The 25,410-nt window shown below is 51.3% G+C and overlaps 1 protein-coding gene across 1 annotated transcript; it reads left to right on the top strand.

The window, feature by feature from the left end:
* The first annotated feature begins 1,955 nt into the window (after window positions 1-1,955).
* ZNF554 (zinc finger protein 554) lies at window positions 1,956-20,896 on the top strand. The gene is made up of 5 exons (XM_007994725.3): window positions 1,956-2,378; window positions 6,328-6,400; window positions 11,775-11,901; window positions 16,828-17,019; window positions 18,792-20,896. Exons 1-5 carry the CDS (start codon window positions 2,326-2,328, stop codon window positions 19,961-19,963), a joined length of 1,617 nt encoding a protein of 538 aa, XP_007992916.3. The 5' UTR covers window positions 1,956-2,325; the 3' UTR covers window positions 19,964-20,896.
* The last annotated feature ends 4,514 nt before the right edge of the window (window positions 20,897-25,410 follow it).

The following is a 25,410-nucleotide window of genomic DNA, read 5'->3' as shown; positions in this document are numbered from 1 at the left end:
CTGGCCACCTCTCATCGATGGTTTATGGATGAGCTAGTGACCTATTTTGGAGCAGCTACACCAGTGCAGCCCTCCAGCCTCACTTGGTTTGAACTATTAGAGAATTTTATTTTTCCCTGAAATTGGGAGGAGGGAATGCTGTCAGCACATGGAGGTGCTTGGAGTGGGACCTGCCAACCCGAGGGCGCTAGGGCTGTGACGAAGGCTACCCCACTACGTCGTCCAAGCACCTCCATCCCAGTTTACGTTGGGGTCCGGTCCTGCCCCTGAACTTGGCAGTTATGTGAGCCAATAAATTCCTAGTTAGTCTTTATTTTTTTATTGGCTGGGCACAGTGGCTCACACCTGTAGTCCCAGCACTTTGGGAGGCCGAGGCAGGCAGATCACTTGAGGCCAGGAGTTCAAGACCAGCCTGGCCAACATGACGAAACCCCGTCTCTATTAAAAGTACAAAAATATAGTCAGATGTGGTGGCCCATGCCTTAGTCGGTGTGAGAACTGACTAACGCAATTACTGAGACTAGATTATGAACCTTCATAGTGTTAGAAATAAATTTTCGGTGCCACAAAAGAAACAGCCCTCAAACATTAATTTTCTCAGCACAGCAATTTTTTTTTTTTTTTTTTTTTTTTTTTTTTTTTTTTGAGACGGAGTCTCGCTCTGTTGCCCAGGCTGGAGTGCAGTGGCCAGATCTCAGCTCACTGCAAGCTCCGCCTCCCGGGTTCACACCGTTCTCCTGCCTCAGCCTCCCAAATAGCTGGGACTACAGACACCCGCCACCACGCCCGGCTAGTGTTTTTGTATTTTTTAGTAGAGACAGGGTTTCACCGTGTTAGCCAGGATGGTCTCGATCTCCTGACCTCATGATCCGCCCGTCTCGGCCTCCCAAAGTGCTGGGATTACAGGCGTGAGCCACCGCGCCTGGCCAGAAGCGTGCTTCTTGCAGATGGAGCAATGGTGAGAGCACATCTGAACAAGGGAGGGGAAGGGGTTCTTATCCCTGACGCAGGTACCCCTACTGCTGTGTCGTTCTCCTATTGGCTAGGGTTGGACCGCACAGTCTAAGCTAATTCAGACTGGCTGTTTTAAAGAGAGCAGGGGTACGAGCCGGAGTGGAGGGGGGAGTAGTTTGGCAGGAAGGACAGCTAGAGAACAGGTGATTCAGGATGACTAAGAACAGAGCAGGTGACCAAGGATAACTAAGGTCAGAGCAGGTGATACAGGCTAGGAGGGAGCTGTTTACTGAAACTAGGGGCAAGGAGACGAAAAGAACAAGGAAGTTAAAGTTTAAAATGCAGAACAAAGAACAGGGGAACTGAACATACGGAAACATTGGTTCTTTGGAGAGGAGCTCAGAACTGATTGTACTTAACAATTTACGGGCTAAAACCTTTGAAGAGGAATTTATTATACCCTAAAACAGTATATTAATTATAGTAGTTTTACTATTTTAATTTCTGATAACAATTAGTAGAATATTAAATAAATATTTAAACAATAATTTGGCTGGGCGCGGTGGCTCACGCCTGTAATCCCAGAACTTTGGGAGGCCGAGGCGGGCAGATCACTGGAAGTCAGGAGTTCGAGACCAGCCTGGCCAACATGGTAAAACCGCATCGCTACCAAAAATATAAAAAATCAGCCGGGTGCGGTTGCGCACGCCTGTAATCCCAGCTACTTGGGAAGCTGAGGCAGGAGAATCGATTGAACCTGGGAGGCGGAGGTTGCAGTGACCTAAGATCAAGCCATTGCACTCCAGCCTGGACGACAAGAGCGAAACTCAGTCTCAAAAACAACAATTACTTAAGCAATCATTTTAATATGTAATGCATTATACGTTTATATAACTAGCTTAATAAATAATAATAGTTATTAATATCCAATGGCAAGCCGCCGGGAAACGACGGATTTGAGGATTGGGTCCGCGAACCCCAGAACGCCCGGGGACTACACCGAGCCACACGAGGTGGATCCGACAGCCGCAGGGGCATCGCGTTCCTGCGGAGGCGCCGCCCGTCCGGAGGCGGCGCTGTGACCCAGGTTGGAGCGCCGGGAGCCCAGCGCCGCGCTGTGGAGCTTGCTGGGACTTGTAGTTCGCAGGCTCGGGGCGCGCAGGCGCAGTGCCGAGTTTGCCTCTGCGCTCATCGGGGGTTGGCGGCGGCGGCTGCGGCGAGTTCCAGAGGGGTGCCTGTTGGGGGCGTCCGCTCCGAGCGCCGAGGTGCCCAGCGGAGGAGGCGTCCCCGGGACACGCAGGGGAGGCCGTCCAGCCTGCACGGGGCGCTCCCGCTTCGGGGGCTCTGCGTGGCGCCTGAGCGCGCGCCCCAATGGTCACCTGCGCCCACCTGGGCCGGCGCGCGCGGCTCCCGGCAGCTCAGCTGTAAGTGCCGCCGCCTCCCGCGCCGCGACCTCCGTGCCGGGCCTGCCGGGGCTCTCGTGGGGCTGGGTCTCGCGGGGCCGGGTGGCTGGGGCATGACCCTGTCGCGTTAGGGTCCCCACGGGAGGGTCGGGGGCCGGCAGCTCGCCCAGGGCCCCAGCGCCCAGGATGGCACGGTCTGTCCTTGCCCTGTGAAGACGCCCCTGGATGAGAGACGCATAAGCTCCTGGGGCCCAGCCTGCAAGGAGAGGGAGAAGACGCATTGACTCTATCCTAAAGGCAGAGAGCGGCTGCCACGCTCGCACTTCAGTGAGGCCACGTCTGAGGGTCTCAGCGAGGGGCGGTCCTGCCCTCCAGGGGACACCGGGCGATGTCTGGGGACGTCTGTGGTCATCACAACTGGGGGAGTTCCAGGCATGGAGTAGGTGGAGGCCAGGGATGCAGCTCAGCACCCTGCCCCAGCCCAGAGAATGACCCAGGCCCCAGTGTCCACAGTGCCCTGCGGGAGAGACCTCACTTATACGTTAGCATCGCAGTCGTGGTGATAAGATAGCAAGGGTCCTTTTTTTTTTTTTTTTTTTTTTTGAGACGGAAGCTGGAGTGCAATGGCACCATCTCGGTCCACTGCAACCTCTGCCTCCCGGTTCAAGCGATTCTCGTGCCTCAGCCACCCGAGTAGCTGGGATTACAGGCATGCGCCACCATGCCCAGCTCATTTTTTCATTTTTAGTAGAGACGGGGTTTCACCATGTTGGCCAGGCTGGTCTCGAACTCCCAACGTCAGGCGATCCCACCTCTGCCTCCCAAAGTTCTGGGATTACAGGCGTGAGCCACAGTGCCCAGCTTCAAGGGTCCATTCTGTTTATACCAACCACCCCTGTTGAGGAATGAGGAGGCAGCTGACCTTTCTGCTGGTCTAGCAACCCCAACCTCCCTGAACTCTCCCCTACGCAAACACGTTGGTTTCTCTTTCTTCTTTATCTTTTTCTTGAGACAGAGTCTCGCTCTATTGCCCAGGCTGGAGTACAGTTGCACGATCTCTGCTCACTGCACCCTCTGCCTCCCGGTTCACGTGGTTCTCCTGCCTCAGCCTCCCAAGTAGCTAGAATTACAGGCACACGCCACCACGCCCGGCTAATTTTTATATTTTTAGTAGAGATAGAGTTTCTCCATGTTGGCCAGGCTGGTGTCGAACTCCTGACCTCAGGTGATCCACCCACCTCGGCCTCCCAAAGTGCTGGGATTACAGGCGTGAGCCACCGTGTCGGGCTGCGTAGATTTCATTTTTGTCTGCAAGGCAGCCTCATGAGGCCTTTCTTTTGGAGCAAGGATGAGTTTTGGGAGTTGGACATTGGAAGGGATGTTCCTGACCCAGGCGCATAGGTGTAGGTCAATGAGGGCGTTGACAGGGTCATTAACATCAACTATGAGAGAGGAGGGTCCTGTGAGCCACTTGAGGGTGGAAGAGGGAAGACGCAGGAGCTGAGGTGTGGGAGGTCCTGTCCCCATTGCCATGAGCTGTAATGTAAAGTTCCAAGAGTGGGCTGGGTGCGGCGCCTCACACCGGTAATCCCAACAATTTGGAGGTCAAGGCGGGCAGATTACAGCCCAGGAGTTAGAGACCAACCTGGCCAACATGGTGAAACCCCGTCTCTACTAAAAATACAAAAATTAGCCAGGCGTGGTGGCGGGTGCCTATAATCACAGCTACTCGGGAGGCTGAGGCACGAGAATCGTTGGCACCTGGGAGGCGAAAGTTGTAGGGAGCCAATATCGCGCCATTGCACTCCAGGCTGGGTGACAAGAGCGAAACTGTGTCTCAAAAAAATAAAAATAAAAAAGTCCCAAGAGCCAAGGGAGCCTTGCACCATGTTGGGGGCAGAGGAAGCCTGGCAGGTTGTAAATTCCCGATGGCACCTGCAAAGAATCCCCCGCATGAAGCCCCTCAAAGCAAGAAGACTGTCTGTGTTTGCTTTTGGTTTGTTTGTTTGCTTGTTTTTTGAGACGGAGTCTCGCTCTGTCACCCAGGCTGGAGTGCAGTGGCACGATCTTGGCTCACTGCAAGCTCCGCCTCCCGGGTTCACGCCATTCTCCTGCCTCAGCCTCCGAGTAGCTGGGACTACAGGCGCCTGCCACCACACCCGGCTAATTTTTTGTATTTTTAGTAGAGACGGGGTTTCACTGTGTTAGCCAGGATGGTCTCGATCTCCTGACCTTGTGATCCGCCCGCCTCAGCCTCCCAAAGTGCTGGGATTATAGGTATGAGCCACCACACCCAGTGCCTTTGGTTCTTATATGAGCCTCCTGGAGCTGCTGTGACAATGCACCATAAACCGGGAGGCAGGGGGAGGCTTGAAATTTATTCTCTCACAAGTCTGGAGGCCAGAAGCCGGACATGAAGGTACGGAGGGGCCGTGGTGCTTCTGCAGGCTCTGGCGGGAGGATCATCTCTGTCTCTTCCAGCTTCTGGGGATGCCCTGCCGTAGTTAGTGTCCGTTGGCTTGGTACCACATCCCTCCAGGTTCTGCCTGCATCATCACGTGGCCTTCTTCCCTGTGTCTCTTTCTCTTTTTCTTTTTTTGAGACAGAGTCTCGGTCTGTCACCAGGCTGGAGTGCAGTGGTGTGATCTCAGCTCACCGCAACCTCCACCCCACCAGGTTCAAGCAATTCTGCCTAAGCCTCCCAAGTAGCTAGGATTACAGACGCCCGCCACCACACAGCAATTTTTTGTATTTTTAGTAGAGACGGGGTTTCACCACGTTGGCCAGGCTGGTCTCGAACTCCTGACCTCGTGATCTGCCCACCTCGGCCTTTCAAAATGCTAGGATTACAGGCGTGAGCCACCACGTCCAGGCATCTTTTTCTCTTATAAGGACCCCAGTCATGCCCCCAGTAGCTGGAAGAGGCAGGAAAAATTTTTCTTGAGAGCTTTTATTTTTTTTCCTTATCTTTTCTTTTTGAGACAGTCTTGGTCTGTTGCCCAGGCTGGAGTGCAGTGGCACAGTCTTGGCTCACTGAACCTCTGTCTCCCAGGTTCAAATAATTCTCATTCCTCAGCCTCCTGAGTAGCTGGGATTACAGGGATGCACCACCACACCTGGCTATTTTTTTTTTTTTTTTGTATTTTTAGTAGATGAGGTTTCACCATGTTGGCCGGGCTGGTCTTGAACTCCTGGGCTCAAGTGATCCTCCTGCCTCAGCCTCCCAAAGTGCTGGGATTACAGGTATAAGTCACCACAACTGAGCTTTTCCCTAGCGCCTTCAGAGGGAGCGCAGCCCTGCCCACACCTTGATCTCAGACTTCCGGCTTCCAGAACTGGTAAAGGATATATTCCTGTAATTCCAAGCCCCCCCCGGGTTACTGGCACCTTGTGAAAACAGTCTCAGGAAACACATATGGAGTGGGTGCTTCACTTCCTAATGGAGACTGAGTGTTTTGTAAACTTGTTTGCTTCCAAGGGCCTCAGGACCTTCATCCATAAAATGGGGCCTTTAAGACTCCTGGCCATGGGTGGGTGTGGCGTCTCACACCTTTAATCCCAGAACTTAGGGAGGCCGAAGAAGGTGGATCCCTTGAGCCCAGGAGCTGTAGACCTGGGACAACATAGCAAGGCCCCCGTCTCTACAGAAAATACAAAAAAGTAGCGGGGCATGGTGGCGCCTGTAGTTCCAGCCACAGGCTGAGGTAGGAGGATCGCTTGAGCCTAGGAGGTTGAGGCCGCCATGAGATGAGCTATGATCGAGCCACTGCACTCCAGCCTGGGCAACGGAGGGAGACTCTACGTCTTAAAAAACAAAAACCCTGGCCTCAGTCCTGGGTCCTGGCCTCAGTTTACCTCCCTCTGTGTATGGAGGCCCCTTCAAGCAAATGGAGGTTCTCCAGGCCAAGGGCTCTGGGATCTGGGGACTGGCCTGGGTCTGGTAGTCACAGCACCTTTCTCCTCCCCACAGCTCTGACTGCCCAGGAACCTGCTTTTCCCAAGAGGAGAGAATGGCTGCTGGGTACCTGCCCCGCTGGTCCCAGGTGAGATGTCCTCATTCTCCCAGAAGGCGCCCAGTATATCCGGAGGGAACAGTCCCACCAGAAACCCAGCCCTCGATAGAGAAGGAGACCCCTTGCGATGTGAAAGTTCAGGAGAATTCCCCAGGAGTGGTGTGTGGGATGAGGTACTTGTGCCGCTCCCAAGTGTGAAGAATGACCCTCAGTATTGGGACTGAGCACAGCCCCTCCCTAGGAAACAATCTTACAGCATCTCTGGGGTGTCCGTTTTTCTGGCTGGAAACCTCTGTGGCCTTGGTGCCTTTGCCCAAATTCTTCTCCCGCATCCGGGACGAATGAGGTACGCAGACAAGTAAAGAGTGAAGGAGAGTTGTGTTTACGGTGAGAGCAGCTCAGAGGAGTGGGCAGCTGACCCCTGTAGGCAGGTCGTCTGGTGGAGTGTTCAGCTCTCAGCTGAGAGGAGGCCCTGGAGAGGGTGGTTCCTCTCTGCAGGCAAGTCCTTCGGACGTCTCTGCAGGTCTCTGAAGCTCTCAGCAGAGACGGTAGCTCCTCTCTGCCGGCAGATCATCTCGCAGCTTTCGGTGGAGAGGGTACTCCTCTCTGCAGCTGGTCGTCCTGTCCCGTCCCATCCTCCCATCTCTCTGCCTTCTTTGTCCTCTGGCCGTCCTCTGCCCTGCTGAGGCTGAGCCCAGGGCTTTTCTGGACCTCAGAGGGGAGGAAGTGTGTGCTGACTGGTCCGTGGGCGGCCATGGGTGGGTCGAAAGAGGCACCATAGGCCGGGCGCGGTGGCTCAAGCCTGTAATCCCAGCACTTTGGGAGGCCGAGACGGGCGGATCACGAGGTCAGAAGATCAAGACCATCCTGGCTAACACGGTGAAACCCCGTCTCTACTAAAAAATACAAAAATCTAGCCGGGCGCGGTGGCGGGCGCCTGTAGTCCCAGCTATTCGGGAGGCTGAGGCAGGAGAATGGCGTAAACCCGGGAGGCGGAGCTTGCAGTGAGCTGAGATCCGGCCATTGCACTCCAGCCTGGGCGACAGAGCGAGACTCCGCCTCAAAAAAAAAAAAAAAAAAGAAAGAAACACTGTCTCTACTAAAAAAATACAAAAAAACTACCCGGGCGCGGTGGCTCAAGCCTGTAATCCCAGCACTTTGGGAGGCCGAGACGGGCGGATCACAAGGTCAGGAGATCGAGACCATCCTGGCGAACACGGTGAAACCCCGTCTCTACTAAAAATACATAAAAAACGAGCCGGGCGAGGTGGTGGGCGCCTGTAGTCCAGCTACTCGGGAGGCTGAGGCAGGAGAATGGCGTGAACCCAGGAGGAGGAGCTTGCAGTGAGCTGAGATCCGGCCACTGCACTCTAGCCTGGGCGACAGAGTGAGACTCCATCTCAAAAAAAAAAAAAAAAAAAAAAAAAAAAAACATACAAAAAAACTAGCCGGGCGAGGTGTCAGGCGCCTGTAGTCCCAGCTACTCGGGAGGCTGAGGCAGGAGAATGGCGTGAACCCGGGAGGCGGAGCTTGCAGTGAGCTGAGATCGCGCCACTGTACTCCAGCCTGGGTGACAGAGCGAGACTCTGTCTCAAAAAAAAAAAAGAAAGAAAGAGGCACCATAAGTCCCCACTCTGGTCCTTAGGACTGGGAGCCTGGCCCCGAGTCTTCAGGCCCTCCCTGGCCTGAAGGCGGGGCCTTACTGGGGACCCGCCCCCTTCAGCCCAGGAATTAATCTGCCTCCTGCTGCCATTCATGGCCCCGGGGCTTGGCCCCAACCCCCCCCCCCAGGGAGGCCAGGCAGTGGGATCAGATGCCCCCTGAACCTGCAGGGACTGGGAGGTCCTTCCTGAGACACCTGAGGGTGCAGGCTGCAGAGATGCCTGGGTCCGGCGCCTGGGAGGGCAGCCACGGCTGCACCCGGGAGCTCCTGCCTCACCAACTTGGAAGAGGCAGGGGTCTCACTTGTCTCCAGCTCCTGCCTGCTTCCTGGAGTGGGAGGCCCAGGTCTGCAGCTGCGGGTCTGGCAGCTGCAGCTGCACCCAGGTGGGCAGATCCCGCCTCTTCTCAGGTCCCCCAAGAGCACAGGAAGGCGCAGGAGGGCGGGGCTCCCACCAGCTCCATGGAGTGTGCAGCTCCAGTGGCACCTCCCTGCTGCTGCTAACAAGATGGCATCAGCCACTGCCATGAACAGGTGGGATCCAACACCTTCCCCTGGAGACCGGACAGTGCTGCCCAGGAAGGCATCCTCCTCTTTACTTGAAAGAATATTTTTGTAATTGCGATAAAACATATGAAATATATGTGAACTTCACCATCTTAACCATTTTGAAGTGCACAGCTCAGTAGCATTAAACACATTCATGCGGTTTTACAACCATTACCACCGTCCTCGCTAGAACTTTCTCCTCTTCCCAAACTAAAACTCTGTCCCCATGAGACACTCACTCCCCGTCCCCCTTCCCAGCCTCTGGCACCTGCCATCCTACTTTCTGTCTCTCTGAATCTGATGACTCTAGGGACCTCCTAGGAGTGGTTCACACAGGCTTTGCCCTTCCGTGTCTGGCTTCTGTCACTGAGCGTAACATGATTGCTGTTTTGTTTTGTTTTGTTTTGTTTTGTTTTGTTTATTTATTTTTTGAGACGGAGTCTCGCTCTGTCACCCAGGCTGGAGTGCACTGACGCCATCTCTGCTCACTGCAAGCTCCACCTCCCGGGTTCACGCCATTCTCCAGCCTCAGCCTCCCGAGTAGCTGGGACTACAAGCGCCCGCCACCACGCCCGGCTAGTTTTTTGTATTTTTAGTAGAGACGGAGTTTCACCGTGTTAGCCAGGATGGTCTCTATCTCCTGACCTCGTGATCTGCCCGCCTCGGTCTCCCAAAGTGCTGGGACTGCAGATGTGAGCCACCATGTCCGGCCTGCAGTTTTTTTTTTTTTGAAACAGGGTCTTGCTCTTTTGCCCAGGTTACAGTGCAATGGTGTGATCTTGGCTCACTGCAACCTCCACCTCCCAAGCTCAAGCTGTTCTTGTGCCTCAGCCTCCCAAGTAGCTGGGATTACAGGCATGTGCCACCATACCCAGCCAATTTTTGTATTATTAGTAGAGACGGAGTTTCACTATGTTGGCCCAGGCTGGCCGTGAACTCCTGGGTTCAGGTGATCCACCCACCTTGGCCTCCCAAAGTGCTGGGATTACAGGTGTGAGCCGCCACTCCCGCCCTCTGCAGTTTTATTTATTTATACTTTTTTGAGATGGAGTTTTGCTCTATTGCCCAAGCTGAAGTGAGATCCTGCCTCCTGGGTTCAGGTGATTCTCCTACCTCAGCCTCCCAAGTAGCTGAGATTACAGTACTCGCCACCATGCCCGGCTAATTTTTGTATTTTTAGTAGAGACAGGGTTTCACCATGTTGGCCAAGGTGGTCTTTTTTTTTTTTTTTTTTTTTTTTTTTGCGACAGAGTCTCGCTCTGTCGCCCAGGCTCGAGTGCAGTGGCGCAATCTCGGCTCACTGCAAGTTCCGCCTCCCAGGTTCACGCCATTCTCCTGCCTCAGCCTACCGAGTAGCTAGGACTACAGGCGCCCGCCACCGTGCCTGGCTAGTTTTTTCTATTTTTTTTTTAGTAGAGACGGGGTTTCACCGTGTTAGCCAGAATGGTCTCGATCTCCTGACCTCGTGATCCACCTGCCTCGGCCTCCCAAAGTGCTGGGATTACAGGTGTGAGCCACTGCACCCGGCCTTTTTTTTTTTTTTTTTTTTGAGACAGAGTCTCGCTCTGTTGCCCAGGCTGGAGTGCAGTGGCGCGATCTCAGCTTGCTGTAAGCTCTGCCTCCCGGGTTTACGCCATTCTCCTGCCTCCACCTCCCGAGTAGCTGGGACTACAGGCGCTTGCCACCATGCCCGGCTAATTTTTTGTATTTTTAGTAGGGACGGAGTTTCACCGTATTAGCCAGGATGGTCTCAATCTCCTGACCTTGTGATCCACCCGCCTTGGCCTCCCAAAGTGCTGGGATTACAGGCATGCACCACCACGCCCGGCTAATTTTTTATATTTTTAGTAGAGACGGGGTTTCACCGTGTTAGCCAGGATGGTCTCGATCTCCTGACCTCGTGATCCGCCCGCCTTGGCCTCCCAAAATGCTGGGATTACAGGCGTGAGCCACCGCGCCCAGCCTGATTTTGTATTTTTAGTAGAGATGGGGTTTCTCCGTATTGGTCAGGCTGGTCTCGAACTCACGACCTCAGGTGATCCACCCGCCTCAACCTCCCAAAGTGCTGGGATTACAGGTGTGAGCCACCATGCCCAACCGGTAACTGTTTTTCTTTTCTTTTGAGGTGGAATCTTGCTTTGTTACCCAGGCTGGAGTGCAGTGGCATGATCTCGGCTCACTGCAACCTCTGCCTCCCAGTTCAAGCGATTCTCCTGCCTCAGCCTCCCGAGTAGCTGGGATTACAGATGCCCGCCACCACGCCCGGCTAATTTTTGTATTTTTAGTAGAGACAGGGCTTCACCATGTTGGTCAGGCTAGTCTCGAACTCCTGACCTCATGATCCGCCCACCTCAGCCTCCCAAAGTGCTGGGATTACAGGCGTGAGTCACGGTGCCTGGCCAACTCTTTACATCTTACAGCAGATACCAGCTTAGGTGCCATTTTATACCATGGATTACCTGGATAGCCATTCAGACCCTAAACACTGAGCCCTTTCATATGCTGAAACAACAAAGCTTTCACCATATTTCAGTGGGTCAGGGTTGTAGCAGATTCCTCTTCTTACATTGTCCGTGCCTTGTAACGTGTAACTGTGAGTCACGGAAGCAAAGAAAACTAACCTCTAATAATTGTGAGTTTTGAGGAAGGTCCTGTTCCATCCTGCGTATTGTTGGGTATTGCTTCTGAGTCTTCTGACTATAGCAATAGCAAATGCTGTGACTGATATTAACTAGTTAGTCCTCACGACAACGCGCTTTGGATAAAATGCTTCTTTCCATTGAGCGGATGAGGTCCCGGATAGGTCAGATATATACCTGCAGTCCCGTAACCCGCGAGTGGCATGCCCCTGACATCCATGCATTTTCAGAATCAGCAGGGGGTGATTCTCACTTGGGAATATCAGACTCAGAGATCCGGAGGTTAGAATCACCAGTTCAATAAGAAATGGGCAAAGTGTTTCATCCAAACCTGTGTCCTGGTCATCATTGCTGTGTTGACGGTGGGCCTAGGGTCTATATATCCCTCTGATTTGAAGCCAAGGACAAGCACCCACAAGGCAGCTAGTAGACACTGACTTCTGGACTTTGCACCTTGACGTTTCTCAACTTCCCTGGTGCCACCAACCTCACCCCTCCTCCCACGAACGTGGGTGGCGATGGACCCATCTTGAGCAGAACCGCTGTGCTATTCTAGGAATTAGTAACCTTTGAGGACGTGTCCGTGGACTTCTCCCAGGAGGAATGGGAGTTGCTGGAGCCTGCTCAGAAGAACCTGTACAGAGAGGTGATGCTGGAGAACTATAGGAACGTGGTCTCCCTGGGTAAGGCAAGCATCATTCATTCCTGTGTTCATTGATTCACATTTATGTTTGTTTGTTTGTTTGTTTGTTTTGAGATGGAGTCTCGCTCTGTCGCCCAGGCTGGAGTGCAGTGACCGGATCTCAGCTCACTGCAAGCTCCGCCTCCCGGGTTCACGCCATTCTCCTGCCTCAGCCTCCCGAGTAGCTGGGACTACAGGTGTCCACCACCACGCCTGGCTAGTTTTTTGTATTTTTTTAGTAGAGACGGGGTTTCACCGTGTTAGCCAGGATGGTCTCGATCTCCTGACCTCATGATCTGCCCGTCTCGGCCTCCCAAAGTGCTGGGATTACAGGCTTGAGCCACCGTGCCCGGCCCACATTTATCTGGTGTATTAGTCTGTTCTCACACTGCTAATAAAGACATACCCAAGACTGGGTAATTTGTAAAGGAAAGGGGGTTTAATGGACTCAGTTCCATATGGCCGGGGAGGGCTCACAATCATGGTGGAAGGCGAATGAGGAGCAAAGTCACGTCTGACATGGCGGTAGGCAAGAGAGCTTGTGCAGGGAAACCCCCGTTTGTAAAACCGTCAGGTCTTGTGAGACGTATTCATTACCACGAGAAGAGTATGGGGAAAACCACCCCTGCCATGATTCAGTTATCTCCCCCTGGCTCTGCCCCTGACGTGGGGATTTTTTTTTTTTTTGAGACGGAGTCTCGCTCTGCAGCCCAGGCTGGAGTGCAGTGGCCGGATCTCAGCTCACTGCAAGCTCCGCCTCCCGGGTTTACACCATTCTCCTGCCTCAGCCTCCCGAGTAGCTGGGACTACAGGTGCCCGCCACCTCGCCCGGCTAGTTTTTTGTATTTTTTAAGTACAGACGGGGTTTCACCGTGTTAGCCAGGATGGTCTCGATCTCCTGACCTCATGATCCACCCGTCTCGGCCTCCCAAAGTGCTGGGATTACAGGCGTGAGCCACCGAGCCTGGCCAACGTGGGGATTCTTACAATTCAAGGTGAGATTTGGATGGCGACACAGCCAAACCATCTCATCTAGTGTCTACTGTGTGTCAGGCACCATGCTGGGAATGGGGAATTCATCGGTAAATAAGACAAACGTGGGTCCTGGTTTTGTGGCTTTCGTGGTCTGGTTTCTCTGAGAACAGATGACCTTCCTTGTTCAGTATGTGATAGCTGGAGCTGTAGTGGAATTGCATGTCTCAGCTCAGGCATAGATAACTTCTCTAATTCCTCCTGGGAACAAAGTCAGAGTGTCTTAGTCTGTTTCACACTGCTGTAAAGAATACCATGCCCTCGGCTGGACGTGGTGGCTCACGCCTGTAATCCCAGCACTTAGAGATCACAAGGGTGGATCACTTGAGGTCAGGAGTTCAAGACCAGCCTGGCCAACGTGGTGAAACCCCGTCTCTATTAAAAATAGAAAAAAAATCAGCCGGGCGTGGTGTTGGGCACCAGTAACCCCTGGCGACTCAGGAAGCTGAGGCAGGAGACTTGCTTGAACATGGGAGGCAGAGGTTGCAATGAGCCGAGATCGCACCACTGCACTCCAGCCTGGGCGACTGAGCGAGACTCTGTCTCAAAAAAAAAAAAAAGAAAAAAAAGAAAAGGAAAAGAGGTTTAATGGAGTCACAGTTCCCCATGGCTTGGGAGGCCTCAGGAAACTTACAATCATGGCAGAAGGGGAAGCAGGCACCTTCTTCAAAAGGCAGCAAGAGAGAGAAGAGGGCAGGGGAAACCTTATAAAACCATCAGATCTCATGAGAACTCACTATTACGAGTACAGCATGGCGGAACTGACCCCATGATCTCATCACCTCCCATCAGGTACCTCCCTTGACACGTGGAGATTACAATTTGAGATGAGATTTGGGTCAGGAGACAGCCCAGCCGTATCACAGAGCATTTGTACTCTTAATTTAAAAAAAAAAAAAAGTTTTTACTGTGATAAAAAATACAGACTGGGCGTAGTGGTTCACGTCTGTAATCCCAGCACTTTGGGAGGCTGAGGTGGTTGGATCACTTGAGGCCAGGAGTTCGAGACCAGCCTGACCAACATGGCAAAACCCCATCTCTACTAAAAACACAAAAATTAACTGGGCATAGTGGTAGGCACCTGTAATCCCAGCTACTGGGGAGGCCGAGGCATAAGAATCACTTGAACCCGAGAGGCAGAGGTTGCAGTGAGCCAAGATTGTACCACTGGACTCTAGCCTGGGCAACAGAGCGAGACTGTGTCTCAAAAAATATATATACAGCAGTGGCTCACGCCTGTAATCCCAGCACTCTGAGAGGCCGAGGCAGGTGGATCACCTGAGAGACCAGCTTGACCAACATGGAGAAACCCTGTCTCTATTAAAGATACAAAAGTAGCCGGGCGTGATGGTGCATGCCTGTAATCCCAGCTACTCAGGAGGCTGAGGCAAGAGAATTGCTTGAACCCAGGAGATGGAGGTTGTGGTGAGCTGAGATCGTGCCATTGCACTCCAGCCTGGGCAACAAGAGCGAAACTCCCTGTCGGGGGAAAAAAAAAAAAAAAGTATATATACATATATATATGCACAGACATATCTATCTATCTATCTCTATATAAACATAAAGTGTGCTTTTTTCACCCTTTTTAAGTATGCAGTTCAGTGGCGTTAAATGCATTCAGCATGTACTACAGCCAGCACAACTGTCCATTTCCAGAACTTTTTTATCCTCAACCAAAACTCTATACCCATTAAATTCTCCCTCCCCAGCCCCTCCTTCAGCCCCTGGTAACCATGAGTCACTCTCCATCTCTGTGGATTTGCCTACCCTGGACATTTCCTATAAACGAAATCAGATAATATGTGGCCTTTTGTGTCTGGCTGAGTTCACTGGGTGTGATGTTTTCAGGGTTCATTTACGTTGTAGCCCGTGTCAGTGCTTTATTCATAGATGAAGAAGATGAGTCCATTGTGTGTATTCAACACGCTTTGTCCATCCATTCACCAGTTGATGGACCTTGGGTTTCCACCTTTCCACTGTTGTGAATCCTGTTGCTGTGAGCATTGGCAAACAAGTATCTGTGTCTGTCACTGTTTTGAGTGCTTTGGGTCGATGCTCAGAGTAGAATTGCTGGATCATGCGGTAATTCTATGTTTAGAATTTAACTTTGCCGGGCGCGGTGGCTCAAGCTTGTAATCCCAGCACTTTGGGAGGCCGAGACGGGTGGATCACGAGGTCAGGAGATCGAGATCATCCTGGCTAACCCGGTGAAACCCCGTCTCTACTAAAAAATACAAAAAACTAGCCGGGCGAGGTGGCGGGCGCCTGTAGTCCCAGCTACTCGGGAGGCTGAGGCAGGAGAATGGCGTAAACCCGGGAGGCGGAGCTTGCAGTGAGCTGAGATCCGGCCACTGCACTCCAGCCTGGGCGACAGAGTGAAACTCTGTCTCAAAAAAAAAAAAAAAAGAATTTAACTTTTTGAGGAACTGCCATACTGGCTTTTGTTTTGTTTTGTTTTGAGATAGAATCTTGCTTTGTCACCCAGGCTGGAGTGCAGTGGCACTTTCTCAGCTCACTGCAACCTCTGCCTCTGCAGTTCAAGTGCTTCTCATGCCTCAGCCTCCCAAGTGTAGCTGGAATTACAGGTGTGCACCATCACACCTGGTTTTTTTTTTTTTTTTTTTTTTTTTTTTTTTTTAAATGAGACAGAGTTTCGCTCTTGTTGCCCAGGCTGGAGTGCAGTGGTGCAATCTCGGCTCACCACAACCTCTGCCTCCCAGGTTCAGGCAATTCTCCTGCCTCAGCTTCCCCAGTAGCTGGGATTACAGGCATGCACCACCACACCCAGCTACTGTTTTTGTATTTTTAATAGAGTTGTATTTTTGCCATATTGGCCAGGCTGGTGTTGAACTCATGACCTCAAGTGATCCGCCTGCTTCTGCTTCTCAAAGTGCTGGGATTACAGACGTGAGCCACTGTGCCCAGCCCCATACTGGCTTTTGTATCAGCATGTACATTTTCCATTCCTACCAGCAGTGTAAACTGTTCTGATTTCTCCACATCCTTGGCAACACTTATTATTTTTTTTATTATGGCCTTCCTAGTATGTGTGAGGTGGTATCTCATTGCGGTTTCGGTATGCATTTCCCTAATGACTAGTGACACTGAGCATCCATTCATGTGTTTATTGACCATTTGTATATTGATTTTGGGGGGAAATGTAAGATCTTTTTTTTTTTTTTTTTTGAGACAGGGTCTCACTCTTATTGCCCAGCCTGGGGTGCAGTGGTATAATCACAGCTCACTACAGCCTTGACCTCCCCAGGCTCAAGTGATCCTCCCACCTCAGCCTCCCAGGTAGCTGGTACTATAGACTCAGACCACCACACTTGGCTAGTTTTATGGGTATTTTTTCTTTCTTTCTTTTTGGTAGGTACAGGGTCTCACCATGTTGCCCAGGCTGGTCTCAAACTCCTGAGCTCAAGTGATCCACCTGCCTCTGGGCCTCCCAGAGTGTTGGGATTACAGATGTGAGCTACCACGCCCAACCAGATCTGTAATATTTATTATTTATTTATTTATTTTTAATTTTATTTTTTTTGAGACTGAGTCTTGTTGTCCAGGCTGGAGTGCAATGCCACGATCTCAGCTCACTGCAACCTCTGCCTCCTGGGTTCAAGCAGTCGTCCCACCTCAGCCTCCTGAGTAACTGGGGTTACGGTCATATACCACCACGCCTGGCTAATTTTTGTATTTTTAGTAGAGATGGGGTTTTGCCATGTCAGCCAGGCTAGTCTCAAATTCCTGACCTCGGGTGATCCACCTGCCTTGGCCTCCCAAAGTGCTGGGATGACAGGAGTGAGCCACCGTGCCTGGCCCAGATCTGTAATTTTTTAATTAGATAATAAAATCTTTACCTTGTGCTACCTCTCAAGTATGCTCTTATCTCTTTCAGAGGCCTTGAAGAACCAATGTACTGATGCGGGGATTAAGAAGGGTTCACTTTTCCCGGCACAAACCCCACAAGTCACTAGTCTTTCCTCATGGACGGGGTATGTACTTCTTCAACCAGCGGCTTCTTCCCACCTGGAGCAAAGAGAAGTCCTGTGGATGGAGGAGAAAGAGGCTCCTCAAGCCTCCTGTGCAGGTGAGAATCAGGCAGATAGAAACCGCTGGGATGGCAGTGGCATCATGGAAAATATTGTCGGAAGTATCTTCACAAGGCCCTGATTGGCAGCTTTCTCCTTCTCTTTACTACTTTGTATGACCTCTCTCTGGGTACAGAGAAAAGAATATCCCATTTTCTTGTTTTATTTATTTATCTTAAGACAGGGTCTCAGGCTGGGCGTGGTGGCTCAAGCCTGTAATTCCAGCACTTTGGGAGGCCGAGATGGGCAGATCACAAGGTCAGGAGATCAAGACCATCCTGGCTAACGCGGTGAAACCCCGTCTCTACTGAAAAATACAAAAATCTAGCCGGGCGAGGTGGCGGGAGCCTGTAGTCCCAGCTACTCGGGAGGCTGAGGCAGGAGAATGGCGTGAACCTGGGAGGCGGAGCTTGCAGTGAGCTGAGATCCGGCCACTGCACTCCAGCCTGGGCGACAGAGCGAGACTCCGTCTCAAAAAATAAATAAATAAATAAAAAAGACAGGGTCTCACTCTGTGGCCCAGGTTGGAGTGCAGTGGCATGATCATATCTGACTGCATCCTCGCCTTCCTGGGCTCAAGTGATTCTCCTGCCTCAGCCTCCTAAGCAGCTGGGACTATAGGCACATGCCATCGCTCCCAGCTATTTTGTTTTTCTCAGAGATGGAGTCTCACTGTGTTTCCCAAGCTGCTCTTGAATTCTTGGCCTCAAGTGATCCTGCTTTCTCAGCCTCCCAAAGTGTTGGCAGTACAGGTATCAGCCACAACTCCTGGCCCCATTTTCTTCTATTCCCCCCTGCCCATTTTCTTCTTGAAGCCATTCTGCCTATGTTTCTAGTTGTCTCTTCCCTCTTTGCTTTCTTTTTTTTTTTTTTTTTTTTGAGACGGAGTCTCGCTCTGTCGCCCAGGCTGGAGTGCAGTGGCGCAATCTCGGCTCACTGCAAGCTCCGCCTCCCGGGTTCACGCCATTCTCCTGCCTCAGCCTCCCGAGTAGCTGGGACTACAGGCGCCCACCACCGCGCCCGGCAATTTTTTCTATTTTTAGTAGAGACGGGGTTTCACCATGGTCTCGATCTCCTGACCTTGTGATCCGCCCGCCTCGGCCTCCCAAAGTGCTGGGATTACAGGCGTGAGCCACCGCGCCCGGCCCCCTCTTTGCTTTCTTGATAATTCTTTCTGTCTGCTGGATATATTCTTCCAGCTTTAGAGAGTAATATTTATTTATTTATTTATTTATTTATTTTGACACAGAGTCTCGCTTTTTCACTCTTGTTGCCCAGGCTGGAGTGCAGTAGCGCGATCTCGGCTCACCGCAACCTCCGCCTCCCGGGTTCAAGCTATTCTTCTGCCTCAGCCTCCTGAGTACAGGCACGCGCCACCACGCCTGGCTAATTTTTGTATTTTTAGTAGAGACGGGGTTTCACCGTGTTGGTCAGGTTCGTCTCAAACTCCTAACCTCAGGTGATCCACCCGCTTCAGCCTCCCAAAGTGCTGGGATTACAGGTGTGAGCCTCTGCACCTCCAGAGTATTTTCTTTCTGCATTGATATTTCTCTGCCTTTTCCCATCACTGTCAGTCAGCTGCTGCTGCATCTCATCCTTAGTGGCCTTCCTTGCCACCCATCTCTCTTTTTCCCATCCTCCCCCGTGTTCAAAGCTGATATTTGAACATCAGTCCACACAGGCCTTGTAGATGTTGGAAGGACTTTTGTCCCACTCGTTTTCAAGCTGTTTCTTCTTCTAAAAAAAGTGTTTCCACCTCAATTTATTCCAGATTGCATGCCTATACTACGAAACCAAGACTCAACTTACAAGAAGGTGGCTTTGCAGGAGGAACCAGCCAGTGGTTTAAAGATGATAAAGCTTATCAGAGAGGACAGGGGATGGAAGCAATTAGAGGAGAGCCATGAAGACCCCCAGGGACTTTCGAGCCCAAGGGCATCCCTCCACGTAGTGGCCATGCCTCAGGAGAAGGCTACTGCATGGCATGGATTTGGGGAAAATAGTAATCTGAGCCCAGCCCTTGTTTTATCACAGGGAAGCTCTAGAAGGAATCGCTTGTGTGGCAGTGAGCTAGATATTACAAGCTTGGCATCCGATTCCATCTTAAACCACCATCAGATGGGATATGCCGATCGGAGACCCTGTGAAAGTAATGAATGCGGAAATGCCATCAGCCAGAACAGTCATTTTATTCCACACGGGGGGAAAATGTTTGTGTATTTGGAAAATGGGCAGTCATTGAACCACGGTATGGCCCTGACGGTCCACAACAAAATCAACATGGCAGAGAAGCCCTTTGAGTGCCAGCAGTGCGGGAAGGTGTTCAACCGGAGGCATTCTTTGAGCGAACATCAAAGAATTCACACGGGAGAGAAACCCTACGAGTGTCAGGAGTGTGGGCGAGCCTTTACGCACAGCTCCACCCTCACGCGCCATCTGAGGACTCATACTGGAGAGAAGCCCTACGCGTGCGGCGAGTGCGGGAAAGCCTTCAACAGGATCTCATCTCTGACTCAGCATCAGAGGATTCACACCGGGGAAAAGCCCTATAAATGTGCAGACTGTGGGAAATCCTTCTGCCAGAGTTCCTACCTGATCTTGCACAGGAGGACGCACACCGGAGAGAAGCCCTACGAATGCAGCGAATGTGGAAAAGCCTTCAGCGACCGCTCCTCTCTCAACCAGCACGAGCGAACTCACACAGGCGAGAACCCCTATGAATGTAAGCAGTGTGGGAGAGCCTTCAGCCAGAGGTCTTCCCTTGTGAGGCACGAGAGAACTCACACTGGAGAGAAACCCTACAGGTGTCAGGAATGTGGAAAAGCCTTCAGCCAGAGCTCGTCCCTTGTCACACATCAGAAAACTCACAGCAGCCAGAAAACCTACAAAATCATTGACTGTGGGAAAGCGTTCTACCAGAATAGACATCTTATTGGATGTTAGCGATGGCATGCTGCTTTGTAAACCGCTTTTTAGTACTCTGACACATACCTGTGGTTATACTTTGCCCTGGTGGGATGGATAATTTGAAAAGCAGTGGGTTTATGTCACCTTCTCACCTTCTTGGAAGAAAGCTCTGAGAATGGGCCTTTTTGTGTTTTGTTGTTGCGTTTTTGAGATGGGGTCTGCCACCCAGGCTGGAGTGCAGTGGCGTGATCATATCTCACCGTAGCTTCAACTTCCTAGGCTCAAGTAATCCTCCCACCCCAGCCTTCCAGGTAGCTAGGACTACAGGTGTGCAACAGCATACCCAGCAAATTTTTAAATTTATTATGGAGTTGGGGTCTTGCTACATTGCCAAGACTGGTCTTTAATTCCCAGAGTCAAGCACTTCTCCTGTCTTGGCCTCCCAAAGTGCTGGGATTAGAAGCATGAGCCACTGTACCCAGGCTGATGGGGCCTTTTAATAGGAGGAGTTGCCATTACAATATGCCAGTGAGCTCCAGACTTTTGGAAAAGATTGGTGGATGGAGGTGCTATCGTGGATGGGATCTTGCCAAGACCCATCACATGTTTAGTTGCTTAAACAAAAGGTATTCTGTTTCTTTTTTTTTTTTTTTTTTTGAGACGGAGTTTCACTCTTGTTGCCCAGGCTGGAGTGCAATGGCGCGATCTCGGCTCACCACAACCTCTGCCTCCCGGGTTGAAGCAATTCTCCTGCCTCAGCCTCCCAAGTAGCTGTGATTACAGGCATATGCCACCACGCCCAGCTAATTTTGTACTTTTAGTAGTGATGGGGTTTCTCCATGTTCACCAGGCTGGTCTCGAACTCCCGACCTCAGGTGGTCTGCCCAGCTCGGCCTCCCAAAGTGCTGGGATTACAGGCGTGAGCCACTGCGCCTGGCCAAGATAGTCTGTTTCTTTTTTTTTTTTTTTTTTTTTTTTTTTGAGGCGGAGTTTCGCTCTGTCGCCCAGGCTGGAGTGCAGTGGCCGGATCTCAGCTCACTGCAAGCTCCGCCTCCCGGGTTCACGCCATTCTCCTGCCTCAGCCTCCCAAGTAGCTGGGACTACAGGCGCCCGCCACCTCGCCCGGCTAGATTTTTGTATTTTTTAGTAGAGACGGGGTTTCACCGGGTTAGCCAGGATGGTCTCGATCTCCTGACCTCGTGATCCGCCCGTCTCGGCCTCCCAAAGTGCTGGGATTACAGGCTTGAGCCACCGCGCCCGGCCGATAGTCTGTTTCTTAAGTACTTCTGTGTCTTTCCTTTTTATTAAATTGTCCATTGATTTTATTTCAATATTCTTTTCTCGGTATATTTGAGACGGGTTTTCACTCTGTTGCTGAGGCTGAAGTGCTGTGGTGTGATCATAGCTCCCTGCAGCCAGCCTTCATCTCCTGAACTCAAGCAGTCCTCCCACTTCAGCCTCTCAAGTAGCTGGGACTACAGATGCGCACCACTAACACACCCAGCTAAATTTTTTTTTTGTATTTCGTGTAGCAGTGGGCTTTCACCAGGTGGCCCAGGCTGATCTCGAACTCCTGAGCTCAAGAAGTGCGCCCACCTTGGCCTCCCAAAGTGCTGGGATTACAGGTGTGAGCCACCACGCTGGGATTACAGGTGTGAGCCACAGTGCTTGTGTTTATTTCAGCATTCTGTTTCAGTGTTCACATTGGTCACTTAGCTAGATCCGTCTGTCTTGTGCACTACTCTGCCGATGCAGAGTATATGCTGACAGAAAGTGCTTTGGATGTGAAGTTTAAAAGATATAAGGGGTTCAAAATAGTACTAATCATTTGATCCATACACAGAAGGACAAAGGCTGAACAGAGATGTGAAGAATCATTTACGTGATTATTGGGGTGTTCTGATTATGTGTGATTTTGCATCTTTTTTTTTTTTTTTTTTTGAGACAGAGTTTCACTCTTGTTGCCCAGGTTGGAGTGCAGTGGCGTAATCTCAGCTCACCGCAACCTCTGCCTTCCGGGTTCAAGCAATTCTCCTGCCTCAGCCTCCCAAGTAGCTGGGATTACAGGCACGCACCACCACGTCCGGCTACATTTTTGTATTTTAGTAGAGATGGGGTTTCTCCATGTTGGTCAGGCTGGTCTGGAACTCCCGACCTCAGGTGATCTGCCTGCCTCGGCCTCCCAAAGTGCTGGGATTACAGGCGTGAGCCACCATTCCCTTCTCGTGATTTTATCTTTTGCCATTTCATTTTGTATTGCTATAATCATTTTGATAATGAATAAAAACCAAATAGCACCCAAAATTGTTAAGGATACAGAACCTCATTGATGAGTCAGGGTAGACTATGGATACCTACGTAGTAGGGACACAGTATAGTAGACTTTGGGACATAGAGGGCAGAATGACCTTTGGTGGCCTGGGAAGAGTCCCACTTGTGACTTATCCCTAGCAAAATCAAGACCAAGAGTGCTGATGTGCATTATCGTCATGAACATGTATTGGATGCTTACTGTATACCAAGCACCAGCCAAGTACTTCCATGTGGTTCTTCATTTAGCCCTCATGACCCCATGAGATAATCACTATTCACATTCCATTTTACAGAGGACAAAAACAGAAATAATTTGCTCAAGGTCACACAATTAGAAAGTAGTGGAATTGGCAGGGCAGGATTGCTCACACCTGTAATCCCAGCACTTTGGGAGGCTGAGGCGGGTGCATCACTTGAGGTCAAGAGTTGGAGACCCGCCTGGCCAACATGGTGAAACCCCATCTCGGCCGGGCGCGGTGGCTCAAGCCTGTAATCCCAGCACTTTGGGAGGCCGAGACGGGCGGATCACGAGGTCAGGAGATCAAGACCATCCTGGCTAACGCGGTGAAACCCAGTCTCTACTAAAAAATACAAAAATCTAGCCGGGCAAGGTGGCGGGCGCCTGTAGTCCCAGCTACTCGGGAGGCTGAGGCAGGAGAATGGCGTGAACCCGGGAGGCGGAGCTTGCAGTGAGCTGAGATCCGGCCACTGCACTCCAGCCTGGGCGACAGAGTGAAACTCTGCCTCAAAAAAAAAAAAAAAAAAAAAAAAAAAAGAAACCCCATCTCTACCAAAAAGTACAAAAATTAGGGAGGCCAAGATGGGTGGATCACCTGAGGTCGGGAGTTTGAGACCAGCCTGACCAACATGGAGAAACCCCGTCACTACTAAAAATGCAAAGTTAGCCGGGCGTGGTGGCCCATGCCTGTAATCCCAGCTACTTGGGAGGCTGAGGCAGGAGAATTGCTTGAAACTGGGAGGCAGAGGTTGCTGTGAGCCGAGATAGCACCATTGCACTGCAGCTCTGGGCAACAAGAGCAAAACTCTGTTTCAAAAAAAAAAAAAAGATTAGCTGGGCGTGGTGGTGCGTGCCTCTAGGCCCAGCTATTCAGGAGGCTGTGGCATGAGAATAGCTTGAACCCAGGAGGTGGAGGTTGCAGTGAGCCGAGATGGCGCCATTGCACTCCAGCTTGGGTGACAGTGAGACTTTATCGCAAAGAGAAAAAAGAAAAGTGGTGGCCTCTGGATTTGGCCTTGAGCACCCTGTACAAAGCCAGCTCCTCATTTGCCAGGCCACCAAGCAGGGGAACTGTTCTCCACATTTTCTCTTGGTAAGCTGGGTGTAGTGGCTCACAGCTGTAATCCCAGTATTTTGGGAGCCTGAGGTGGGAGGATCACTTGAGCCCAGGTGTTCAAAACCAGCCCAGGCAACAAAGACCCTGTCTCTGTATAAAATACAAACATTAGCCAGGCACGGTGGCTCACGCCTGTGATCCCAGCTACTCTGGGGGCTGAGGTGGGAGGACTGCTTGAGCCCAGGAGGCCGAGGCTGCAGTGAGCTGTGAGTGTACCACTGCACTGCAGCCTGACGGACAGAGCAAGACCCTGTCTCAAAACAAATGTACAAATTTCCTCTTTGGAGTCATCTAACTTTCCTGTGAATCTTCCCTTTTTCCTTGAGCTAATGAGGGAGGTTGCCCATCAGATCTCCTTGCACCTAAATGGAACATGTTGCTTTTCCTTAGAGATCCTTGATCCAGAGTTAGTCTAGACCCTGTTGGGTTGATGAGGAAGTTTCTTTAGGGGCTCTGAACAACTTTGAACTGGATGCAAAGCGTGTGCTGGTGCATTGATGTGTATTTTGGGGAAAGCATCTGTAGCTTTCAGCATATTCTTTTTTTTTTTTTTTTGAGACGGAATCTCGCTCTGTCGCCCAGGCTGGAGTGCAGTGGCGCAGTCTCGGCTCACTGCAAGCTCCGCCTCCCGGGTTCACGCCATTCTCCTGCCTCAGCCTCCCGAGTAGCTGGGACTACAGACACCCGCCACCATGCCCAGCTAATTTTTAAAATATTTTTAGTAGAGACGGGGTTTCACAGTGTTAGGCAGGATGGTCTCGATCTCCTGACCTCGTGATCTGCCCGCCTCGGCCTCCCAAAGTGCGGGGATGAGAGGCGTGAGCTGCTGCGCCCGGCTCGGCATATTCTTGAGTTGACTTACAGGTCTCCTGACTACACTGTTTTCAGTCTTGCTGTCTCCCTCCAGCATGAGATGGAGTCTCACTACGTTGCCCAGGCTGGAGTGCAGTGGTGAGATTTCAGCTCACTGCAACCTCTGTCTCCAGGTTCAAGCAATTCTGCCTCAGCCTCCCGAGTAGCTGGGATTACAGGCATGCGCCACCACGCCCAGCTAATTTTTTTTGTATTTTTGTTAGAGACGGGGTTTCACCATGTTGGCCAGGATGGTCTTGAAGGGTCTCGAACTCCTGACCTCAGGTGATCCACCTGCCTCGGCCTCCCAAAGTGCTGGGATTAGAGCCACCGCACTGGGGCACATTATTTTTAACTGGAAACTGCTTTCCTGTGTCAATCCTCTAAACATTAATTTTTATTAAAGTGTGTAAAACCTTTCTAGGAAAGATAAAAATGAATTTTTAAAATTCTGTTTCTAAATGAAATGTCAGTATCAGTGTTTGAACAACCACTTAAGCTATGGAGTTTTCTGAAATAAGCAGCCATTAACCGTGTTTGGTTTTCAGTTCCCGTCTATTAAGTGTATTCAGTGTTTTCAGGTCTATCACAATTTTTTTTCCTTTTTTTAAAAAAATTTAACGCTGGGCATGGTAGCTCACATCTGTAATCCAAGCACTTTGCAAGTCCGAGGCAGGCGGATCACATGAGGTCGGGAGTTTGAGACCAGCCTGACCAACATGGAGCAACCCCGTCTCTACTAAAAATACAAAATTAGCCGGGCGTGATGGCGCATGCCTGTAATCCCAGCTACTTGGGGAGGCTGAGGCAGAAGAATTGCTTGAACCCGGGAGGCAGGCATTGCGGTGAGCCGAGATTGCGCCACTGCACTCCAGCCTGGGCAACAAGAGCGAAACTCCAAAAAAAAGAGAAAAGAAATTAGCCGGGTGTGGCGGGGCGGGCCTGTAGTCCCACCTACTCGGG

This window comes from Chlorocebus sabaeus, chromosome 6 (assembly GCF_047675955.1).
Source record: "Chlorocebus sabaeus isolate Y175 chromosome 6, mChlSab1.0.hap1, whole genome shotgun sequence".
In the NCBI taxonomy this organism is placed as follows: domain Eukaryota; kingdom Metazoa; phylum Chordata; class Mammalia; order Primates; family Cercopithecidae; genus Chlorocebus; species Chlorocebus sabaeus.
This window is presented reverse-complemented; position numbering and strand designations above follow the sequence as displayed.